Source organism: Podarcis muralis, chromosome W (genome assembly GCF_964188315.1).
Source record: "Podarcis muralis chromosome W, rPodMur119.hap1.1, whole genome shotgun sequence".
Classification (NCBI taxonomy): domain Eukaryota; kingdom Metazoa; phylum Chordata; class Lepidosauria; order Squamata; family Lacertidae; genus Podarcis; species Podarcis muralis.
In genome coordinates this window covers 20,178,298-20,203,639 of record NC_135674.1, presented here as the reverse complement: position 1 = coordinate 20,203,639, position 25,342 = coordinate 20,178,298, and the positions used below count along the sequence as shown (strand labels likewise).

Sequence of the window (25,342 nt, the reverse complement as noted above, 5' to 3'; positions counted from 1 at the left end):
TCCTCCTCACCACTATGAGCTGAATAAAGAGCATGAAATCACTTTGCGACTCTGAGTATATTTCACCTGCCTTTGCAAGCGTCTTTGATGTCCATGCATCCCAGACGAGCCGCCAAATGAAGGACCTTCCTTTTGTTCTCCTTATCTGATACTAGGAGCATCAGGGACACTTCAAAGTGTCAAACAACAGCAGGACAATAAGGTTTTTATTTTTGTAAAGCAATTGCTAGACAAAGGTACAGACGAGCTCACGCTCGGAGTCTGCACACCCCTTTTGGGCATGCCATCCCCTTTTATACCCTTATGTAATACATAGACACATGTTTTCCCGTAAAACATGTGATTTACAAGAATAGCAATAAAATATAGCTTTCGTTTCCTGCATAAAAGGCCATTTCCTGTGGTTGTACGTAAGCTTACACTGTTTCCCTCCTACTTTTCAGTTCACCTCCTCCTTTTCAGCCTCCCCTTGTCTGGGGTTACCATAGCAACACATTCCTCAGAGGGGCCCATCTTCACTGTAAAATCTAAGAGAGGAGAAAAAGCCTTGCTCTTCTGGCTGGTGTAAAAAACCTCCAAGCCTTAAAGGGGGGTTGGGGTTGGGATAATATATAGAATAATATTCTTATGGCCCTACAGTCGCAGGGAACAGCCAGTAACTTCTTTGAAAAACCTGCCACCTGTTATGGTAAAATCTGGGTGCGAGGCTGCTCTGCCACCCAGCTCGTCAGACTAAGTCCGCGGGTCCCTGCGGAGGAAAATGAGCTCAGCCGGAGACAGGAGCAAACTGCAGAAGATCCAAGTTTATTGCGCAACAGGTTCAAGGCGAGATTGAACCGCAAGAAAGGGGTGACATGAACTTTTGAAACTTCCCTCCATGTCCCAGAATACAGTGCAAAATACATCCCAGTTACATCATGAATACATTAAGAAGAGGTTGGGTTACACAGATTACATCATGAATACATTAAGAAGAGGTTGGGTTACACAGGATTAACATATGGAGGAGGGAGGGGGGAATATGCAGAGCTGGAGATATGCGCAGATAAGCACATCCTGATTACCGGTGATGAGAAGACAATGGTCCATGTATGCATGGTCTGCCACCTGGCATTGCCCGGAGGAAAGGCTTGGCAGAGTGATTTGACAGGATTAGGGTCTTGACACCTTGCTTGAGGGATTATGGAGGACAGGGGAGGTGTCATGGAGTCCTAGAGAAATTGAGCAAATTGGCATGTTGATTTTCTATGAATTTTATAGATTTTAGTCCCTTTTGACATTGACAATGGGAAATAAATGGATATATTGTAGCGAAGAAGGAGGTGAAGAAGACATGCCCCCATGCCCCCCCCCCCTTCTGTATCAGTCCCCCATTCGGAGATAGATTTGCATTAAAGTTCTGTAAGAACTTGCAAATCTTTTCTCCGCACCCTAAATCTCGGTGAAGGTAGGGGTGCCCTGTGAGTGGGAATAGGCTCTAATGGAAAAGGAGGTGGGTTGAGCAGGGCAGCAAAGGAGGGAGCAACACAGACCAATACAATGTACGCGCGTGTTATATAGATATGCGCTAAATAATAACTTGGTATCTACCGTACCAGATGTGTGGGTTTATGCAAACCTGAAAGGGACTTGCAAGCCATGCCTCTTATGGTCATTTGCAAGTATAGCAGTGCAGATAGCTGGATATAGGATATTACATAAAAAGAACACCTGTTGTATTTTGTTACTAAATTACTTGTGGCATTCTAGCTCTTGGGAGAAACATTTTCAATAGTGGTGTATGCTTTACATTTAGCAGGAAGGTCCACTACTGACTGAAAAAATGCAGTTTGCTTTTTAGCCCCACCGTTTTGTGTTTTCAGGTGCCAAGCTAGCTCTTCTGTGGTCTCGCACCGGCATAGTGGTACAGTAACACATCCTGTTGAATCCCCTCAGGGCTTTCATTTAACCATGTTGCCTGGCATTCACCATAGCTGGCACAGGTTTGGACATATCATGAGAGAGATGTCTTTGCCTTGGCCTTTCTATGGGGTTTTATTATTGCAGGCTCTGGTCTTGCACTCATGGAAAGTTGTTCACTTGCTCTTAAAGGGCCAAAAGCTAGTTGCAGCCTGGATACACGTGCCCAATTCCAACAGAGTCCAATTTGAATTTATCTTGCCCCATGGTTCTCAACTTTTCAAAACCAATATGTTAAAACAAAACCATTCTTAAAAAGGGCACTTGTCCAAATGAGTCAATTTAACTCTTTAAGGGACCATTCCTGCTACATCAAGGCATATACACGTTTCTTGTTATCAATAATAATAATAATATGTTAGAGATGTAAGGAAAGTGAAGGAACCTTATTCCACATATGGTAGTCGTGTCCTCAAATAAATAAATAAAATTTGGGACATGATCTACACCCATTTTCATTTGGCATTCTAATCAAAACATCTCAAATAATAATAAAGAGTGTTGCTTCAAAGCTACCTGATAAAATATGGTTCCAAGAATAATACTTGGTTGTGGTTAGATTAATTTCACAGCTATATCGGAAAACCAAGATTAATAAATAAATACAGAACAATTGCTACTTAAAGACAGTACTGAATCTGCAAGAGATACAGAGAAGTCATAGAAGAGATTTGAAATAGTTTTCTGGAACAGAAAGAAAGAAATAGTAAAAGATAATTTCTTTCTGGGAACTTCGTGTATAGAAAAACATTAAATACATAAATAAATGGGTAGGGAAGGTTGGCACTCTGCAGAGTGCCAGGTGGGACAAGGAAATATGATCATCAGTTGACTTAATCTAAATATAGCCTGCTCTATCGGAAAGCATGTAATATATGAGAATCCTCCATGAAAAAACTTGGGGTGTAAGCCATATCCTTCTGTTGTTCATAGTTATGTACCCTACATTATACAGAAACAATTACACACAGAAATTTTGTCCCCCCTTTGTGGAGATAACACACTATCAGACACATTTCAGCATTCCTACATAATAACACATAATACACAAAACATACAAATTATTAATTCTACACCATATCTTGAGGCAATAATGTGATCTTGAGAAATTCTTGCTGCTTTTACATGTATTTCCAAACTTGGGCACAAGGGCATTTCCTTCAAAATTCAGTTAGTCAGTTTCTCAAGTCTTTTATGGGAAGAAATTGTTGTGGCCACTGAGATGCATTGGCAGGCTGCTTATCTGGTGAGGAGATGGTCTTAATATTTTGGTCTCCCGCAAAGCATCCTTTGGAAATAGGCCTGCGGGGGGGGGGGGGGTTGGGATCTGAAGACATAATTAGTTGTTGTTGTTTTTGTTTGTTTGTTTGTTTGTTTGTTTGTTTGTTTGTTTGTTTCTTTTAAGGAGGAAGTTAATAGTCAAGAAAGGAGAGAATATTCTAAAATTTTCTTCTTGGGAGGCTGTAAATACAAACTCATAGTTAAGCATTTTATCATTTACATTTAATTTCCTTCGCTTAGTTTGGCTGTGGAAGAAACGAAGGGACAAAACCTTTGTTAATTTGAACACAATTGGCAAGTTATTAATTATTTTGCTTATGTGGGTCCAAATTCTCTTAGGGTTCTCATATCCTGTTTGAAAGGGAATTTTTATTTCCTGTGAAGATCTCTGTCAGGAATGTTGTTCTTATAATGCCTAGGTATATACTACTCAGAAAACAAAACCAGATAAGAGACAAACTCAGTGAGAAAACTGTGAAAAGATTTTTTGAATGTTAGATTGGAACTTGAATGTTAGATTGGAACTTGGTAGCCTCTTGACTTTTGATGGTCCAGTGCTTAATCCTTTTGTCTTACGTAGCCCCTGGAGCAAAAGGACACAAAGGACACAAGTTTCTCCCTGCAGCCCACGCTCTCCAAACCTCCTCTCCCCCCCTTTGTCTCTCTCTCTCTCTCTCTTTTTTAGCCGATCTAGCCTCTGTGCATGTGCAGAGTTCATGTCTCAGCAAAACCTTTTATACTATTGAAATGTTGCATTAAAACAAAGAGCAAAGCTGGGCTGAATTTCAACTCATCACATGCTTGCAGACACATGGCCCTCCACACAGCCACAAATTGGGAGAGTTGAAAGGGACCCTGGGGTCATCTAGTCCAACCCTAAAATACAGGGTTCATAGCAAGATTTGTACTACCAGAGAGACATACACATACTTATGTACACAGGCACAACTGGGGAAGAGACCACAATCAATGCTCCTATCATGTACTAAGGAAGAGGAAAATAAAAGTACCCAACTTTATACAGAACCCCTTTAACAGATCTTGAAGCTAGTTTGAGTGAGAGTTTACTTCCTTAGACTAAAGAGTGCAAGTTCCTAGATAAATGATCTTAAAGGAAGAACAGTTTTCCTAAGATAAGATAGGAAGAGAATCTGGGAGAGAATATTTTATAAGCATAGGATTATTTCAGTTGATATAACCACTCACAAATAAGAAAAACAGCCCTGGATTTGATTTAAAAGGGCCCTCTCTCCCGGCTATAAAGGGACTCCTGCTGCGGGGAGGCCTCGGACCATCGGCTGGGTGAGGACTGCAGGGCCTGCTCCCTTCCAGGGCCTTTTCCAACTGGCCCAGGGGGCGTGGCCCAGGCCCTCTCTCCCGGCTATAAAGGGACTCCTGCTGCGGGGAGGCCTCGGACCATCAGCTGGGTGAGGACTGCAGGGCCTGCTCCCTTCCAGGGCCTTCTCCAACTGGCCCAGGGGGCGTGGCCCAGGCCCTCTCTCCCAGCTATAAAGGGACTCCTGGTGCGGGGAGGCCTCGGACCATCGGCTGGGTGAGGACTGCAGGGCCTGCTCCCTTCCAGGGCCTTCTCCAACTGGCCCAGGGGGCGTGGCCCAGGCCCTCTCTCCCAGCTATAAAGGGACTCCTGCTGCGGGGAGGCCTCGGACCATCGGCTGGGTGAGGACTGCAGGGCCTGCTCCCTTCCAAGGCCTTTTCCAACTGGCCCAGGGGGCGTGGCCCAGGCCCTTATTTGGAACAAACTTTTGGGGAAGCTGGGAAGTGTTCTGCAATTGCTTCCCTGTTCCAAGTGGTTAATGTGTTTTAAAATGTCCTCAAGCAGTCGGTGGCAATTTAAATTTGTATTTCTTTTTTTTCCTTTGTTGGGGGTGGGTGGGTGGGATGGATATTTGGTTGGGGATTAATTTTGGTATAATTGTTCTGTTTTTGTTTTCTGTTGTTTTATTTATCGCTGAGACGGCTAGAGCGTCGGTGGCAGAAAACTCACTCCGAATCTGACCGGACACAGGTTAGAGCTCAACGTCGGGCCTACCAAGTGGCGATAGCGACGGCGAAGAAGACTTTCTTCACCGCCTCTATTGCATCTGCAGAAAATAGTAGCAGGAGACTCTTTCAGGTGGTCCGCAATTTAACGGAACCACCTTTACCACCGGGGCCTTGTAAAGACCCCAAGATCTCCTGCAACGATTTTGCAAAGTTTTTTGCAGATAAAATCACTCATATTCGGAAGGAGCTAGACACCACCGTGGGAGCAGGGCTGGGGCGGGAGAGTGCTAGAGCCCTGTCTGGTCAAGTTGCATGGAATCAGTTTCAATCCGTTACCCCCGAGGATGTGGACAGGCTGCTTGGATGCGTGAAACCAACCACTTATCTCCTTGATCCTTGCCCATCCTGGCTAATAAAAGCAAGCCGGGAAGGGCTGGGCGATGGGCTCTGTGGGGTGGTGAATGCTTCCCTCTGTGAGGGAACATTCCCAGATCCGCTGAAAGAGGCGGTCATTAAACCGCTTCTTAAAAAACCATCTTTAGACCCGGCCAGTATGGCCAACTATCGCCCAGTCTCAAATCTTCCATTCTTGGGCAAGGTGATTGAGCGTGTGGTTGCTGAACAACTCCAGGCACGCCTGGAGGATGCGGACCATTTGGATCCCTTCCAATCGGGGTTCAGGCCTCACCATGGGACTGAAACTGCCTTGGTCGCACTGGTTGATGATCTCCGGCGAGCTAGGGACAAAGGTGAGAGTTGTTTCCTAGTTCTGCTGGATCTCTCAGCGGCCTTTGATACAATCGACCATAACATCCTTCTGGACCGTCTAGAGGGGTTGGGAGCTGGGGGCACTGTTATACAGTGGTTTCGCTCCTTCCTCCTGGGCCGTGTTCAGAAAGTGGTGGTGGGGGATGAGTGTTCAGACCCTTGGGCCCTCACTTGTGGGGTGCCTCAGGGTTCCGTCCTCTCCCCCATGCTTTTTAACATCTATATGAAGCCGCTGGGAGAGATCATCAGGGGGTTTGGACTGGGTGTCCATCAATATGCAGATGATACCCAGCTCTACCTCTCTTTCAAATCAGAACCAGTGAAGGCGGTGAAGGTCCTGTGTGAGTGCCTGGAGGCGGTTGGAGGATGGATGGCGGCTAATGGATTGAAGCTGAATCCTGACAAGACAGAAGTACTGTTTTTGGGGGACAGGGGGCGGGCTGGTGTGGAGGACTCCCTGGTCCTGAATAGGGTAACTGTGCCCCTGAAGGACCAGGTGCGTAGCCTGGGAGTCATTTTGGACTCACAGCTGTCCATGGAGGCGCAGGTCAAATCTGTATCCAGGGCAGCTGTCTACCAACTCCACCTGGTACGCAGGCTTAGACCCTACCTGCCCGCGGACTGTCTCGCCAGAGTGGTGCATGCTCTAGTTATCTCCCGCTTGGACTACTGCAGTGCGCTCTACGTGGGGCTACCTTTGAAGGTGACTCGGAAACTACAGCTAATCCAGAATGCGGCAGCTAGACTGGTGACTGGGGGCGGCCGCCGAGACCACATAACACCGGTCTTGAAAGACCTACATTGGCTCCCAGTACGTTTCCGAGCACAATTCAAAGTGCTGGTGTTGACCTTTAAAGCCCTAAACGGCCTCGGCCCAGTATACCTGAAGGAGCGTCTCCACCCCCATCGTTCTGCCCGGACGCTGAGGTCCAGCGCCGAGGGCCTTCTGGCGGTTCCCTCATTGCAAGAAGCAAAGCTACAGAGAACCAGGCAGAGGGCCTTTTCGGTAGTGGCGCCCGCCCTGTGGAACGCCCTCCCATCAGATGTCAAAACGATAAACAACTACCTGACATTCAAAAGACATCTTAAGGCAGCCCTGTTCAGGGAAGTTTTTAATGTATGATATTTTAGTGTTTTTTGGTTTTTATGGAAGCCGCCCAGAGTGGCTGGGGAAACCCAGCCAGATGGGCGGGGTACAAATAAATTATTATTATTATTATTATTATTATTATTATTATTATTATTATTATTATTATTATTATACAAAAGTTAATAATGTTTCTGAACTTGCATAGGAATAGTACGCCTAATTAAGATTTTTTAAAATAACGATACATAGGAAAGTGAGATGTCGGGTACTTTTAGCAAAGAATGTGCCCCCCCCCCCCTTGTTGAAGGAAGCTTACTCGGGAGTAAATTCACTCAGCGCGGAAGTAAGAAGGGGGGGGGACACCTGAAAGAGACTGAAACAAGTGGGGGAGGCATTTTCCAATAAGAAGCCAGGAAACCCTGGCTGATCTTTGAGACTGATATCAGGACTGGACTCTATAGATAGACAATTGTTGTCTATCGAAGCTTCTACCTTTTATTAACAATTTTCTTAGAAGGAACACCTATTTTCATAGGCATGTGCTTAATGAAATACAGACACTGCATTTTAGCTTGAGAGAGCAGTTGTGCTCAACTACGCTTTTGCAGCAGAAACATTAGGTTAACTTCGCATTCCAAAATAGACTGTAGACTCACAATCTCAAAAGTTGCGGCAAAGCAAGAGGTGGGGTAAACATTTGCACACTTCATTCTCATTTTGTCTTATTTAGGACTGATAAGGTCCAGCATGGCTTCCTTAGATTTAAAATTTTGAAGCAAGCTTGCAGTTTAAAGAAAGGAAGTCTGTCAGAGACAGAAGGAACAGACAACACACATAACAGACAACATGTAAACATACATATTCTCATATATGTATTAACAGACAACACACATAACAGACAACATGTAAACATATATATTCTCATCCTTTAGTTGGTTATTGCAAGGAGTTGGGCCGCTTCCTTTGGCTTCATTAAGTGAAATTAGTAGGAAGGTCCCACATGGTTTTATGAGCCTCCTTGCCTCTTCAAACACACCACCAGTTAATCAAACTGGCAGGGCTCACAATGCTTGGTTGTGAAGGGAAGTTCTCTTTCTGCACATAAGTTCTCTTTCTGCACATAAGTTTTCTCTCTGCACATAACTGTTGCATTATGGGGAAGCATCGCTTCTTTCCTCTTGCATTCTGGGAAGTCTCGCTTATAATCTTTTCCCTGCTTTTGCACACACTGTACAGACCTGTTCCAAACACCAAGACATTCCCTCCTTGCTCAGTTCATCTTAAGTTCATGATGACCTGTTCTCAATGCATAGCTGACCACATCTACGGAACTCGATTATTGTATTCTTTCATGTTATGATCAATCATTAGTAATTGTTTTATGCTATATCAATCTTTAGTTATAATTTAATTAGGAGGTTTCATGCCTGTCTGGTTCCAACCTCATTTCCCAGCCTTTAATCTAATCGGTGATTAATGTTCACATGTAATTCCCACCTCTCACATGTAATTCCCGCCTTGTGCTTATGTTAACCAATCAGCAACAAGTTTCTTTGTGTTTGTATCAACCAATCAGCCACAAGCACACCTGTGGCAATGTTTGTAATATTCAATAAAGGAGAGCTCCCAGGGCTTGCCCTGGCCAGACGCCTCTCATCACACCTACTGCTCGTCTGCCGTGATTTTCATTCCTACATCTGGTGACCCCACGACGTGCCAGATCCCTTGCGCAGCCAAGCAGCAAGCCAGCCCTCATACTTCACTCGACTGGAAAAGTCTTAGCGCGCTATTTCGTGAGTATGGGAGGGGAATTGACTAAGCTTCAAAAGATACATGCTAAGGAATTATTGCAGATGGTTAGGCAAAGGGCGGTGGGTGTGCATATTTCTTTAAAAGAGATTGAACAATTGCTTTGTGAGATCACATTTCAATGTCCTTCATATCCTGAAATTGGTTCTTTGGAAGTAGAGACTTGGCAAAAGATCGGAAAAACCCTTTTTGCAGAACCAAGGGCTCCGATTCATTGTCTGCTCACTTGGCAGAAATGTGCAGATGCCGTTGCTAAATTAGGAGCCCAGGTCCCCCTAGGACCCCAGGTCCCCCAGGCATCTCCTTCGGCCCCTGCTCTTCTAGCCGTTGCAGACAATCCCCCACCTTACCCTAAACTTCTGCCTCCTTTGCAACCCTGCCAAACCCTCCCTACGTCTCAGCAGCCCACTCCTTCCCCCCGTCTTTCCTCCCTCCCTCCTTCCACCCCTCCTTCGCTTGCTTCAGCTCCTGCCTGTTTCACAGGAGCTGTCCGTGCTGCACTTTCTCAGGCTAGGCAGAAAGGTCTCCTTTCCTTAGAGGAGGAATCTGAGTGGGCTGGTGAAATGCCATCAGCTTTCCCTATCTCCTGCACAACCCCATCAGCTTTCCCTATTTCCTACACAAACCCAGGCACTGCGCAACAACAGGTGTTGTACGAAACCCTTCCTTATTCTGTAATGAGGGAATTAAGAAGGGCCATTGCTGATTCCGGTTTAAAATCCTCCTATGTAATAGGAATGTTGGAAGGAATAGCAAATGGTTATACAATGCTACCTCAAGACTGGAAGGATCTGATGCGCATGCTTTTGTCCCCTGCTCAGTATGTAGTTTTTGAAAGTGAATTTAAACATAATGCCTCAGCCCTGTCTGACCCACAGCATACAGCCAATGAACTTTATGGTGCTGGTCCGTTTGATAATATAACTGCCCAGGCGACGCTGACACCTGCACATTTTAGTCGCACCGCGACCTGTGTACAGCGTGCCTTTCGGAAAGTCCCTGTCTCGGGGCAACCGCTCAGCTCCTTTGTCAATATTAAGCAACAGCATTCGGAGCCTTACCATCAATTTATAGATAGATTGAAAGAATCAGTTACTAGGCAGATTGATAACACGACGGCTCAGAATGAGTTGATGAAAAAATTGGCTTTTGAAAATGCTAACACAGATTGCAAAAAGGCTTTACAGTCCGTCATCCATCGCGTTAAATATGACCTGGCTGATATGATTAAAGCCTGTGAAGATGTTGGAAGCCAGAGTCATGCGATGTCCTTGCTTGCTGGCGCGATCCAAGCTTCCAATAGGCCTACAGGTAATTGCTTTAACTGCAAGCGCCCTGGCCATTTTGCTAAGCAATGCAGGGCCCCCGGCGGGGGGGCCAACAAGGATGGGGCTGCCAACAAGGCTAAACCTTCCAAAAAATGCCCAAAATGCGGAAAAGGCTATCATTGGGCAAATCAATGCAGGAGTCCGGGAAACTCCATTGCGGCCCCGCTCTCGGGCCAGGGCAATTAGAGAGCCTCGGGCCAGGGCAAATGGAGAGTTTTCCGCCTTTAGTTTCCGCTGCTGACAAACTTTCTAAAAATACACCTTCTGAGTTTGCCATTGATTTAATCAATCAAGAGACCAAAGACACTGTTTTACCTGGTGAAATTGTGCTTATGCCTTCCCAATTGGCAGGCCCACTACCTCCTAAAGTCGCAGGTTTAATTTTACCTAAATTTTCTGCGGCAAAAGAAGGAATCCAGGTTATTCCAGGAGTTCTGGATCCTGACTATGTGGGGACAATAATGGTTCAATTTTGGAGCCATGTGCCCATGCAGTTAAAAAAGGGTGAGTCTTGGGTGCATTTGGTGGTGCTCCCTACTCATCCTACTGCTTCTATTATGGATAGTAATTTGCAAGAGCTCTCTTCTTTTCCCCCACAGCTGTTGGCTGTTATCCAGCGGATTGGTCATCAGAAACTTCTTCGTAAGTATAAAATCAATGGAAAAGTTCTGGAAGGCTTGATTGACACGGGCGCAGACATTTCTGTAATTTCCAGTTGTTGCTGGGACCCCACGTGGCCCCTTGAGTCTGCCTCTGCAGTCTGGGGTGTGGGTGGCCCCCAAAATTCTTCCAAAAGCGTACAGTGGCTGCCTGTTTCTCTGCCTGATAGCTCTGAAGCCATTGCATACATCCATCCCTGTGTGCTGAAAATCCACCTCAATCTGTGGGGACAAGATTTATTGCAACAATTACAAGCTACCATTCAATTTAATGAGTAAGCTTGCGCTTCCCCTCAGCTGGAAATCTACTAGTCCTGTATGGGTTGAACAATGGCCCATTACAGGAGAAAAGCTGCTTGCTTTAAAACAATTGGTGAATGAGCAATTATTGGCAGACCATATAGAACCTTCCGTTAGCCCCTAAAATACCCCTGTTTTTGTCATAAATAAAGAAGAGTGGAAAATGGAGATTTCTCCAAGATCTGAGGAAAATAAACCAAATCCTTGAACCCATGGGGCCTTTGCAGTGTGGTCTGCCTAATCCAAATGTGATTCCACATTCTTATCAATTGGCAATAATAGATTTGCAAGATTGTTTCTTCTCCATTCCCCTACAGGAGAAGGATCGTAAATTCTTTGCTTTTACTGTTCCTGTGTTAAATAATTGTCAACCCACAGAAAGGTACCAATGGAAGGTCTTACCGCAAGGAATGTTGAATTCCCCTACCATGTGCCAATATTATGTGAATCAAGCCCTTCAGCCCTTCCGTTTGCAGTATCCACACCTCTCAATTTATCATTATATGGATGACGTGCTTTTGAGTGGGCCACACCTCCCTCCCCAATGGAAACATGATTTGATAAATTGTTTGTCACTTTATGGTTTGAAAATTGCTCCAGAAAAGGTCCAGGAGCCTTCTCCCTTTCATTATTTGGGACACAAAATGATAGCTAGTTATTCTATTCCTATTGTCCCTGAACTTCATGTTCCAAAAACGATGAAATTGCTGGGCAATATCAACTGGATAAGACCCTATTTTAAAATCCCTCTTGAAGTTTTACGGCCGCTTTTTTCAGCTTTAAAAGGCCATCACTCTCCTGGTACTAAGATCACCCTGTCTTCTTCTCAACAGCAGACTGTTGCCCAGTTAAAGGAAATCATGCGTCTCCACTGGGTTGATCGAGCAATCCTTAATGTTTTGCCCGATGTGGTCATAATGACAGATACTGTCCAACCCTTTGCGGCCATTGTTCAGTTAGGCCCATCGAAAGTTCATATAATTGAATGGCTGTATTTACATCATACGCCAAAGAACACAGTGACTCCTTTAGTGGATCTCCTTGCTCAGCTCATCAGCAAGGGACGCCGTCGCTGCAAAAGCCTTTTTGGCGTTGATTGCCGCCAAATTATTGTGCCAATGCCCTTAGAACAATGGGAAACTGCTCTTTCTGCTAGTATGGATTTGCAGTGTGCTTTAGCCAATTTTGTTGGCCAAGTGGATTGCCATATCCCAGCAGACCCTCGCCTGCAAATGTGCAAACAAATTTCCCTGTCTTTTTCTTCCATATTATCTCCTGTCCCTTTGGATGCCCTTACTATCTTTACTGACGGTGCCCCCTCCAGGGGGGTGGTTGCCTGGCAACAAAATGAGGAATGGCACAGCCTTTACACTCTTCCACAAAAGTCTGCCCAGCGTTCTGAGTTAGCAGCTGCTGTCAAAGCTCTGCACCACTTCTCCAAACAGCCTTTTAACTTGGTAGTGGACAGTCTTTATGTTGCAAATGTCATAACTCGCCTACAAGGCAGTTATGTAAGTCCTTTATTGGATGACAACTTATTGAGCCTTTTCCTTTCCTTACAATTGCTCCTTTCTAATCGTTCCCACCCTTTGTTTGTGGTGCACATTCGTTCTCACCAACCCTTCCCAGGCTTTCTCACTGATGGCAATGCTAAAGCGGATTCCTTGCTTAGAGCTTTGCCTGTTTCTCCTATTGAAAGTCATGCTTCCCATCATCAAAATGCGAAAGCCCTTAGCCGCCAGTTCCAAATTCCGTTGGAAGCGGCACGTGCAATTATCCAGCAATGCCCTCAGTGCTCTAATCAGATTGGCCATCCAAGCCCTGGTGTAAATCCCCGCGGGCTGGAAGCCAACCAATTGTGGCAAATGGATGTAACTCACTTTGCCCCTTTTTCACCTTGGAAATTCATACATGTTTGCATTGATACATTCTTGGGCTTTATTTGGGCCACCCCTCAAAGGGGTGAGCAGGTTAAGCATGTTTGCAACCATTTAGTTCGTACCATGTCAGTTATGGGCAAGCCCCATTCTTTAAAGACTGACAATGCCCCAGCGTATTGTGCAAAAACCTTTGCTCAGTTCTGTGAAACTTGGAATATCCGCCATTTATTTGGCATCCCCTACAATTCTCAAGGCCAGGCGATTGTTGAAAGTGCCAATCGCACCTTAAAAACTGCTTTACTTCGACAGGAAAAAAAGGCCGGAGTCCCAGCCTCACTCTCCGAAAAGGAAGGCTGGTTGGCCAGTGTTCTCTTTACTCTCAACCATTTGAATGTTTCCATACAGGATCATCAATCCTATACTCGCCTGCAGAAACATTTTCAACAAACAGATACTCCCAGCCCCACTGGTCCGCTATAAGATATTACCCTCCAACGAATGGAGTGAACCAGTAAAATTGATTACCTGGGGGAAGGGTTACGCTGCAGTTTCTACTCCACAGGGTGCTCGCTGGGTTCCCGCACGCTGCATCCGCCTATACCATGGCGTGGCGACAGACTCTTCCGGATCCAATACCGCAGTTCGACCGCAAACTACAGATCACCCAGGATATGACGTCCAGCCCCCCCAGGATTCGCAAGCGGGGAAATCGTAATGGACCAGTGACGTGGGGCCAAATAAAATCACTCTCGTTTCAAGCTGAACAACTTCGAAAGGAAAAACAGCTTGAAGCAACCCCTGAGAATTTGCTCCTTTGCATTATTTCCTGCCTTAATATTAATTCCATGATAGTGCTCATTCTCAGTGTTTTGTTTTTGCCTCTTTCTGCTTCCGCTCCTGCTAACGGTGGTTCCTCACCAATAAATGTGTGGGAATCTTTTGCAAAAACCCTTAATGTTTCTTCCTTTTGTCTCACCCAGCAGGTATCAATCGGTGAAATCCTTGGCTCTTGCCTTATCCCTGTTTGTCATGACCCTCTTGATCTGCAAAATGATACCTGGTTTTATTCATCCCTACCCCAAAATGATTCTCTCTGCACCCTTGGTTATACCGGCTACCACAACTGGGGTAACCAAGTGCACCGACGCCCACCTTTGGCCATTGATTTATCAACCCCGTACGTGGCTTCCTTTAATGTTACTTGTGCCCGTATGGTGAATTGCACAAAAACCAACTGTGTGAAAATGGGCAAGGATAATTTTAATTGCTCTGATTATGTAAATATTTCTTATGTATATAAATACACAGAGCTGCCTGAAGGCTGGTTCTGGTCGTGCCCAGGCTATACATTTAATTACATTCCTGCAAACATTAGCCATGGCACACCTTGCTGTCTAAGCCGCTTGTCTATCATATTACCCAAAAAAACATTTGTCCCGCTCTAGATATTGCCGCTCTGTTGAACTAACTAACGATTGTGACGATTCAATTTCTCTTCCTAGTAGGTCTGAATATATCTCTTTAGCTGTTTCTCTCCTAGGAGTTCCTGGATTGGCTGTACGCAATAGTAGGAACATTAACTCTTTAGCTTGTTCTGCAGCAAAAGCCCTGAATTTTACTTCTCAAGCGCTTCATCTTCTGAATAAAGAGCAGAGTGAACTCCAGCATGGTCTCCTGCAGAACCGCGCTGCTATCGATTATCTATTGATGCTTCATCATTATGGCTGTGAACAAGTGGCCGACATGTGTTGTTTTAATATCACAGATAATTCTAAAGCCATTCAAAGCCAAATTTCTCATTTGCAAAATCTTACACACCACATTAAACAAGATGTTGGATTTTCTGGCCTCTGGGATTCTTTCACCCAGTGGCTTAGCGCTTGGTTGCCAAACTTTACTTGGCTTCGTAGTTTTTTTCAATATGCCATTGTCATTGTATGTATATTGATTTTGTTCTGTTGCTTCCTCCAATGCATTCCTGGCCTCATAAGTCTTTTCTCTCGGCTTCTCTCTCCCCCTCAGCCACCCAATAAACTCCTTGCTGCCTACTTTGCGAAATGGCAACACCAACAGTAAACTTTAGGGGAGATGTGGGCAGACTTATTTTGGGCATGCGCTGACAGACCACGTATCCCGAAATATTTTTGTCCCATCGACCCTGGCGAACTTATTTTGGGCATTCGCTGGCACACCACTAATCCCGAAGTATTTTTGCCTTTATTTACCTAGGACACCTCACAAACAAGAAAAGAAAGGGGGAGATGAAGGGAAGTTCTCTTTCTGCACATAAGTTCTCTTTCTGCACATAAGTTTTCTCTCTGCACATAACTGTTGCATTATGGGGAAGCATCGCTTCTTTGCTCTTGCATTCTGGAAAGTCTCACTTATAATCTTTTCCCTGCTTTTGCACACACTGTACAGACCTGTTCCAAACACCAAGACATTCCCTCCTTGCTCAGTTCATCTTAAGTTCATGATGACCTGTTCTCAATGCATAGCTGACCACATCTACGGAACTCGATTATTGTATTCTTTCATGTTATGATCAATCATTAGTAATTGTTTTATGCTATATCAATCTTCAGTTATAATTTAATTAGGAGGTTTCATGCCTGTCTGGTTCCAACCTCGTTTCCCAGCCTTTAATCTAATCGGTGATTAATGTTCACATGTAATTCCCACCTCTCACATGTAATTCCCGCCTTGTGCTTATGTTAACCAATCAGCAAAAAGTTTCTTTGTGTTTGTATCAACCAATCAGCCACAAGCACACCTGTGGCAATGTTTGTAATATTCAATAAAGGAGAGCTCCCAGGGCTTGCCCTGGCCAGACGCCTCTCATCACACCTACTGCTCGTCTGCCGTGATTTTCATTCCTACATGGTTGACTGGGTACCCCTTTATATATGCATGCGTTGCTGTTGCTTTTTTGTTGTTTTTCTTTTTTGGGGGGGTCTGGGATAGAGAAGGGAGAAAGAGAGGGGTTGATAAGGATTTGGGTAACTCATACAGGGGTTTATTTAGGGTTTTTTCTATCTCTTGTTGCTTGGCAACTTCCTAGTGGTTTTAGTGAGCTCTAACTATCCGGTTTCCCTTTATTCCTTTCCTTCCTTCCTATTCCAAAACTTGGGGTTCCTTTCCACTCTGCCAAATCCCGCCCAATTCCTCCTGGGCTATCCCTCCTGGCAACCTCCTACCTATCGTCACAATCTCAGGAAAAGGGGCCCTACTGGACGCCCGCGCCGTGTGGTGCCAGATCGGGTGATCCCTGGATAGAATTTTGAACCGAAAATCCCCCTTGCTTTTGGAAGCGGGCTCACGCACGATACACGTGTTATGTGGCACCGACCAGTGCGGCTGGGATTGAGACAGAAAGCAAGACCCCTTCCTGCCCCCTTGCAAGGACGCTAGGGAAGTTCGGAAAGAGAGCTCCAACCCCTTGCTTTCAACTGAGATGCCCATTGCGGAGAGTCGGCTGTCTTTCAAGTCGCTTCTCTCCGTCTTACTTTCGAGCTCCCAATTGGTGTGGCTGGCTGGAGATTTTAAGGAAAAGAGATAGAGCTCAGAACCCCCCTTTCGGGTTGAGCGGCGGTCCACGGTCTCTCTCACTAACCGGACCAGGAGAAAGGTAAGAAGGAGCGATAGAGAGGAGGGCAGAGAATTCAGTTGCCAGGAGATTTCCACCCCCTACCCACCAGTGCACTGGATTTTCCTTTTTCCTTATACTCACGCGTCTTCAATTATGATCCCGGGATCGATGAATAAGCCGGCTGGATCCCTCTTTGCTCCCCGGCTGAGCTCCTGGGGCTTTCGATTACCGCCCGGAAGATGGCCGGGGGTCCAAAGGATCTTCCCAGGCAAAATGGCCCGGTGCCGGTTGAAGATTTCAGGGCCCCCGGTCAGCAACACGGGAGAACCGCAACAAGCCCCACGTTGGGCGCCATCTGTTATGGTAAAATCTGGGTGCAAGGCTGCTCTGCCACCCAGCTCGTCGGACTAAGTCCGCGGGTCCCTGCGGAGGAAAATGAGCTCAGCCGGAGACAGGAGCAAACTGCAGAAGATCCAAGTTTATTGCGCAACAGGTTCAAGACGAGATTGAACCGCAAGAAAGGGGTGACATGAACTTTTGAAACTTCCCTCCATGTCCCAGAATACAGTGCAAAATACATCCCAGTTACATCATGAATACATTAAGAAGAGGTTGGGTTACACAGATTACATCATGAATACATTAAGAAGAGGTTGGGTTACACAGGATTAACATATGGAGGAGGGAGGGGGGAATATGCAGAGCTGGAGATATGCGCAGATAAGCACATCCTGATTACCGGTGATGAGAAGACAATGGTCCATGTATGCATGGTCTGCCACCTGGCATTGCCCGGAGGAAAGGCTTGGCAGAGTGATTTGACAGGATTAGGGTCTTGACACCTTGCTTGAGGGATTATGGAGGACAGGGGAGGTGTCATGGAGTCCTAGAGAAATTGAGCAAATTGGCACATTGATTTTGAAGGGAAGCTTTGCTTCTACACATTTGCTTCTGCACATGAGTACAAACATCTAAGCTGAAGCATTCCTTTCTCCCCCATCCCAGAATGTTCTGTTCACATTGAGTTTATGAAATATTGTACCCTCACCTGTTCTTAATGCATGGTGGACCACATCTATGGAATGCAATAGTTATGCCCTGTTAGGTTTTGCTATATCAATCACTAGTTAAGGAGATTTTCATGCCTGTCCAATTCCGTGTTCCCTGTGTTCCCTTTCCCAGCCTTTCTTCTATTGATGATTAATGTCTATATGCAACCCTTGCTTTGTATTTGTGTTAACCAATCAGCAACCAGCACATACGTGGCAATGCATGTAATATTCAATAAAAGAGACTCCTCGAGACTTGCTCGAGAGGTGCCTCCCACATGACGCTCGCTACTCGTTTGTCGATTATTTCAACCCAACATCTGGTGACCCCGACGTGATTGCCAGATCCCTTACGCAGCCAGCCCCTATACTTCACTCGACTGGAAAAGTCTCAGCGCGCTACTTCGTGAGTATGGGGGGGGGATTGACTAAATTCCAAAAGGAGCATGCCAAGGAGTTGCTCCATCTCGTTAGACAGCGGGTGGCGGGTGTTCATATTACTTTAAGAGAGATTGAACGATTGCTATGCGAGATTGCTTGCCAGTGCCCTTCGTATCCAGAAACTGGTTCTTTGGAAGTAGAAACTTGGCAAAAGATCGGAAAAACCCTCTTTGCAGAACCGAGGGCTCCGATTCATTGTCTGCTCACTTGGCAGAAATGTGCAGATGCTGTTGCTAAATTAGGACCTCAGGCATCTCCTTCGGCCCCTGCCCTTCTAGCCGTTGCAGACAATCCCCCACCTTACCCAAAGCTTTTGCCTCCTTCGCAACCCTGCCAACCCCTCCCTACGCCTCAACCGCCTCAGCCCACATCCTCCCCCCCATCCCTCCTTCGCCTGCCACAGCCCCTATAGGAGCTGTGTGCACCGCGCTTTCTCTGGCTAGGCAGAAAGGGCTCATTTCCTTAGAGGAAGAGTCTGAATGGGCTGGTGAAATGCCGTCTGCTTTCCCTATCACCTATACAAACCCAGGCACTGCTCAACAGCAGGTATTATATGAGACGCTTCCTTATTCTGTAATGAGAGAATTAAGGAAAGCCATTACTGATTCTGGTTTAAAATCCTCCTATGTAATAGGAACGCTAGAGGGAATAGTAAATGGTTATACAATGCTACCTCAAGACTGGAAAGATCTGATGCGCATGCTTTTGTCCCCGGCTCAGTATGTAGTTTTTGAAAGTGAATTTAAGCATAGCGCGTCAGCCCTGTCTGATCCACAGCATTCAGCCAATCAACTTTATGGCGCTGGTCCGTATGATAATATAACAGCTCAGGCGACGTTGACACCTTTACATTTCAGTCGCACCGCAACTTGTGTACAACGTGCCTTTCGGAAAGTCCCTGTCTCAGGGCAACCGCTGAGCTCTTTTGTTAATATTAAGCAACAACATTCAGAGCCCTACCATCAATTTATAGATAGATTGAAAGAATCAGTCACTAGGCAGATTGATAACACCACAGCTCAAAATGAGTTGAGGAAAAAAATGGCTTTTGAAAATGCAAACACCGATTGCAAAAAGGCTTTGCAGTCAATCATACATCGCATTAAATATGACCTGGCCGACATGATTCAAGCCTGTGCAGATGTTGGCAGCCAGAGTCATGCGATGTCCTTGCTTGCTGGCGCAATCCAGGCTAGCAACAAGCCTAGGGGCAATTGCTTCAATTGCAAACGCCCAGGTCATTTTGCTAAACAATGCAGAGCCCCTGGCGGGGGGCCAAACAGGAATGGTGATGCCAACAAGGCTAAGCCTTCCAAAAAATGCCCGAAATGCGGGAAAGGCTATCATTGGGCTAATCAATGCAGGAGTCCGGGAAACTCCATAGCGGCCCCACTCTCGGGCCAGGACAAATAGAGAGCCCTCCGCCTTTAGTTTCCACTGCTAAATTTTTTTCAAAAAATATGCCTTCCGATTTTACCATTGAATTGATTAATCAAGAGACCAAAGACGCTGTTTTACCTGGTGAAATTGTGCTTATGCCCACCCAGTTGGCGGGCCCTCTACCACCTAAGGTCGCAGGCTTAATTTTACCCAAATTCTCTGTGGCCAAAGAAGGAATCCAGGTTATTCCAGGAGTCCTAGATCCTGACTATGTGGGCACAATCATTGTTCAACTTTGGAGCCATATGCCCATGTAGTTAAAAAAGGGTGAGTCCTGGGCGCATTTGGTGGTGCTCCCTTCTCATCCTACTGCTTCTATTATGGATAGTAATTTGCACGAGCTCTCTCCTCTCTCTCCACAGCTGTTAGCTGTAGTCCAGAGGATTGGTGAAAAGAAACTTATTCGTAAGTAGAATGGCAAAGTTCTGGAAGGCTTGATTGACACGGGCGCAGACATTTCTGTAATTTCCAGTAGTTGCTGGGACCCCACGTGGCCCCTTGAGTCTGCCTCTGCAGTTTGGGGTGTAGGTGGACCTCAAACCTCTTCCAAAAGCATACAGTGGCTGCCTGTTTCTCTGCCTGATAGCTCTGAAACCATTGCATACATCCAGCCCTGTGTGCTGAAAATCCACCTCAATCTGTGGGGCAGAGACTTACTACAACAATTAGAAGCTACCATTCAATTTAATGAGTAAGCTTGCATTCCCCCTCAACTGGAATCGCAAGGAATGCTGAATTCCCCTACCATGTGCCAATATTATGTGAATCAAGCCGTCCAGCCTTTCCGTCTTCAGTATATCTAACTTCTTGCCAAATAAAATCACTCTCATTTCAAGCTGAACAGCTTAGAAAGGAAAATCAGCTGGAAGCAACCCCTGATAATTTGCTTCTGTGTCTCATTTCCTGCCTTAATATAAATTCCATGATAGTGCTCATTTTCAGCGTTTTGTTTTTGCCCCTCTCTGCTTCCGCCCCTAATGGCGGTGGTTCCTCACCAATAAATGTGTGGGAATCTTTTGCAAGGACCCTTAATGTTTCTTCCTTCTGCCTCACCCAGCAGGTATCAATAGGTGAGATCCTTGGCTCTTGCCTTATCCCTGTTTGTCATGACCCTCTTGATTTGCAAAATGATACCTGGTTTTATTCATCTTTACCCAAAAATGATTCTCTCCACACCCTTGGTTATTCCGGTTACCACAACTGGGGTAACCAAGTGCGCCGACGCCCACCTTTGGCCATTGGTTTACTGACCCCATACGTGGCTTCCTTTAATGTCACCTGCGCCCGTATGGTTAATTGCACAAAAACCAACTGTGTGAAAATGGGCAAGGATAATTTTAATTGCTCTGATTATGTAAATATTTCCTATGTATATAAATACACAGAGCTGCCTGAAGGCTGGTTCTGGTCGTGTCCAGGCTATACATTCAATTATATTCCAGCAAACATTAGCCATGGCACACCTTGCTGTTTAAGCCGTTTGTCCATCATATTACCCAAAAAGCATCATCTGTCCCACTCTAGATATCGCCGCTCTATAGAATTGACTAATGATTGTGACGATTCTGTTTCTCTTCCCAGTAGATCTGAATATATTTCTTTAGCTGTTTCTCTCTTAGGAGTCCCTGGATTGGCTGTACGGAATAGTAGGAACATTAACTCTTTAGCCTGTTCCGCAGCAAACGCTTTAAATTTTACTTCACAAGCTCTTCACCTTTTGAATAAAGAACAGAGTGAACTCCAACATGGACTTTTGCAAAACCGTGCTGCTATCGATTATTTGCTGATGCTTCATCATTATGGCTGTGAACAAGTGGATGAAATGTGCTATTTCAACATTACTGATAATTCTAAAGCCATTCAAAGCCAAATCTCTCATTTGCAAAATCTTACACACCACTTTAAACAGGACGTTGGACTTTTTGGCCTCTGGGACTCATTCACCCAGTGGCTAACCGGTTGGTTGCCAAACCTGAATTGGCTTCGTAATCTCTTTCAAAATGCCATTGTTATAATATGTATATTAATTTTGTTATGATGTTTTATCCAATGTATTCCTTGTATCATACGTCTTTGCGCTCAGCTTTTTTCTCCCCCTCAGCCACCCAACAAAATCATTGCTGCCTACTTTGCGAAATGGCAGCACCAACAGTAAACATTAGGGAGATGTGGGCAGACTTATTTCGGGCATGCGCTGGCAAACCACGTATCCCGAAGTATTTTTTGTCCCATCCTCCCTGGCGAACTTATTTCGGGCATGCGCTGGCAAACCACGTATCCCGAAGTATTTTTGCCTTATTCACCATGAAATCATATAGTAACACCTCGCAAATAAGAAAAGAAAGGGGGAGATGAAGGGAAGCTTTGCTTCTACACATTTGCTTCTGCACATGAGTACAAACATCTAAGCTGAAGCATTCCTTTCTCACCCATCCCAGAATGTTCTGTTCACATTGAGTTTATGAAATATTGTACCCTGACCTGTTCTTAATGCATGGTGGACCACATCTATGGAATACAATAGTTATGCCCTGTTAGGTTTTGCTATATCAATCACTAGTTAAGGAGGTTTTTATGCCTGTCCAATTCTGTGTTCCCTGTGTTCCCTTTCCCAGCCTTTCTTCTATTGATGATTAATTTTTCCAACCACTCCCTTCAGCTTCATAGCTGTCAACTTTCCCCCCTTTTTAAGGGAAATTCCCTTATTCCGAATAGGATTCCTCACAAGAAAAGGGAAAAGTTGACTGCTATGTTCAGCTTGGTGCTAGATTCTCAATGTGCCTATCAATTGATTCATCAATTGACAATGGCTCAAACCACGCATCGAACAGATGGAAATTTATTGAGTCTTTTTCTCTCTTTTCTAATCAGCCAGCATGCTGTAAGTTTTTTTTTGTGGTAAACCACATCCGTGCACATAACCTGCATGGGCCTCTCTCTGCAGGAAATGAGTGGGCAGATGCTGCCCTGCCTAACTTGGCAACCAATGCTTTGTTCACAGACCCGGCAGAAAGTTATGATGTTTTTTCATCTATCAGAAAAAAACGTTAGCTGAACAATTCCATTTACCTTTACTGCAAGCCCAGAGTCAGGATAGCTCAGTCGGTAGGGCATGAGAATCTTAATCTCAAGGCTTGCTCACATTGCTCCATGACTTCACAGGAATTTCCACATGCTGTGACTCCTAGAGGCACAGAAGCACTGCAATTGTGGCAAAGGGACTGTACATTTTACACCATATTCCGCAGTCCATGTCACAATTCATACCTTTTTCAGGGCTCATTTGAGTGACAGCTCAAAGGTTATACAGCACATGATTGCCTGCATTGCTGTTACGGGCCAGGCCAAACGCCTGAAAACTGACAATGCTCCAGTTTATTGTTTCCATCTTTTCCAGCAATCCGGCCTTCAGTGGGATTTCTTTTACCCACAGTATTCCCTATGCTTCTAAAGAGCTTGTTGGACGTGCCAATTGCTCCCTGAAGACACTTTTGGAACCAATTAGGAAATGGGGAGAAGTTCAGGACCCTAGGCAGAATCCAGTGTAAATTAAACACTTTGCTGTTTTCAATTAACCATTCTGCTTTTAATTCAGACAGGCTTGCACCAGCAGACAGGCGTCTCCACAAATCCAAGGACCTCGAGCTAACAACCTTTTTCATCAACAGCTACTTGATCTGCAGCGGAACTGAAGTGGCGTGGCCTTGTGGCCCCTGATCACCTGGGGACGGGGCTATGCTTTATTTCTACCCCTACAGGTCTGTTGTGAGTTCCAGTTTGGTGTGTGTGACTCGCTCTCCAGCGTGGTCTGGCATCATGGCCTGACCAATCCGGCTCCAAACTTCCAGCTTCCTACAGGAGATGCCAGTAACGCACCACCTGAAAGAGATGTAGTACCGCCAGGTGAAGACTGGGAAGAAGCCACTTCAGTCACTTGGGGCGACATCAAGTATTGGAGGGGGATTTCCAGCCAGTGGCAGAGGACAGAGTGACTCCAGGAGACATAGGTGTAAAAACCCAAACTAAAACGAAGACTTTATTACTAAGCAAATAAACACAAACTCTGGTGGATGTTATTCCTGCAGGCAGGCAACAAAACTCAGCTTTTTTCCTTTATAGCAACGGTCACCTGCAGCCAATTAATCCCAGAAACTTCTTAAAGGTATACACACATGTTTCTGTGCCGAATGTCCTCTAACATCAAGCCCTCATTCCTACTGGACAACATCAGCTCCCTCGAGCCTGAACAACCAGACTCCTGACTATTTGCTACCTTATATTTGCCCAATTTACTGCCAACTCCATGCTGTTTCTTTTCATGTTATGCCTGCTTTTGCCAATGAAGGCCTTGACGAACTGTGGAAATGGCTCACTAGCTGACTTCCTGATCTCCTATGGCTCAAACAGATCTTCTCCCATGCTGTTGTGATTATAGCCTGCCTTGTTTGCTGTCGTTGTTGCATACAATACATTCCCACTGTTTTACAACTCTGCAAAGTTCGCTCTGGTCCCCGCGTCATGGCCCTCTCTGCTTCTGATCATATCTGGCTTCGATGCCTTGCTCCCGGCATTATGAACTCCTCCAATTCAGAGTATGCCTGGCTCCACACACAGTGCACAGGCGGACTTGGGATCTACGCTCAGATAGATAGAAAAGGGGAGATGTAGGAATGATCGCTGGGTTGTGGAGCACACTCCCGCCCACAGGCAGCCTCTGTGGAGTTTGGAGTTTACAGGGTTAAAACTCCTTGGTGTCCTGTATCTGGGGAGGGGCCTGACGCAGGGCCATACGTCAGACGCTTTGTCTGTCTTTGTCTGTGAGCGTTGGTTTCAGTTTAGACTGAGAGACGCTGCAGAGAGACTGTGTGTGCTTTTTAGCACCAGAGAAATGCCTGAAGTTTCTGATGTAATTTATGGCTTGTAAATAAACATTTTTAGAGATAGCAACGAACTGTCTCTGGACTTGATTTATCCCTCTATCTCACACGGACGGCAGGACCGCTGCGACTCTGCATTTTCTGCCCAGGTCAGCAGAGCTACGCAGGGAAGCGCTGACTGGACGGCAGGATTTAATCAGCAAAGGTTATGGGTCTTCCGTGTTTCCTGCCAAGTGTGAGGAGGGAAGAAGGCTGCCAGCTGTAAGCTGCTTTGAGCTCCTGCCAGAAAGGCAGTGGGAGACGCTGGTGAAGAGCAAAGCCAGTGGCGGCTGCTGCTTCAGAGGACCGGCTAGCTGGCAATGCGTGAGTACGCTTAAGCCCCGGGGGGAGGAAGATGGCTGCTGCTCAACAACAGCAGGCCCATGAGAGCTACAATATCCCCTTTGAGAGGCTCAATGGGGCCAATTGGGAAGACTGGAGTAAGCGCATGTACTACTGGCTGGAAGGGAAGCAGCTATGGGAATATACGCAGGCCGATCCAGTTCTTGCCCAGCCTGGTGCTGCAGCTGCAGAGGCTGGGAGGGCCGCAGGCACAGCAGAAGCAGACGTGGCTGATGCTCTGGAAAGAGAGCAAAGGGTGCTAGCCATTTTAAGGGCCAGCGTTGATGCTTGGCTGTTGCCAAACCTTCAAGTGAAGAAGCCCTGGGTCGCGTGGCAGGCACTGAAGACGGCATGTGAGGCCGCAGTGGGGGATGCCCAGAGAGAGCTGTGAGCCCAGTGAGATAAGATGGCGCCCGGCACGCTTCCTCTGTGCCGATGGACGCTTGTGCCGATAGAAAACTTGAGCTCTTTGAAGCTCTTAGCAGAG

At 45.8% G+C, this 25,342-nt stretch overlaps 1 protein-coding gene across 1 annotated transcript in view; it reads left to right on the top strand.

The window, feature by feature from the left end:
- LOC144326320 (uncharacterized) overlaps positions 1-14,075 on the top strand; it is a 67,392-nt gene extending 53,317 nt beyond the window's left edge. The window contains exon 2 of the mRNA XM_077922866.1: positions 14,062-14,075. Within this exon, the coding sequence (XP_077778992.1) occupies positions 14,062-14,075 (14 nt within the window). The remainder of the gene's footprint in view (positions 1-14,061) is intronic.
- Positions 14,076-25,342: the final 11,267 nt, after the last annotated feature.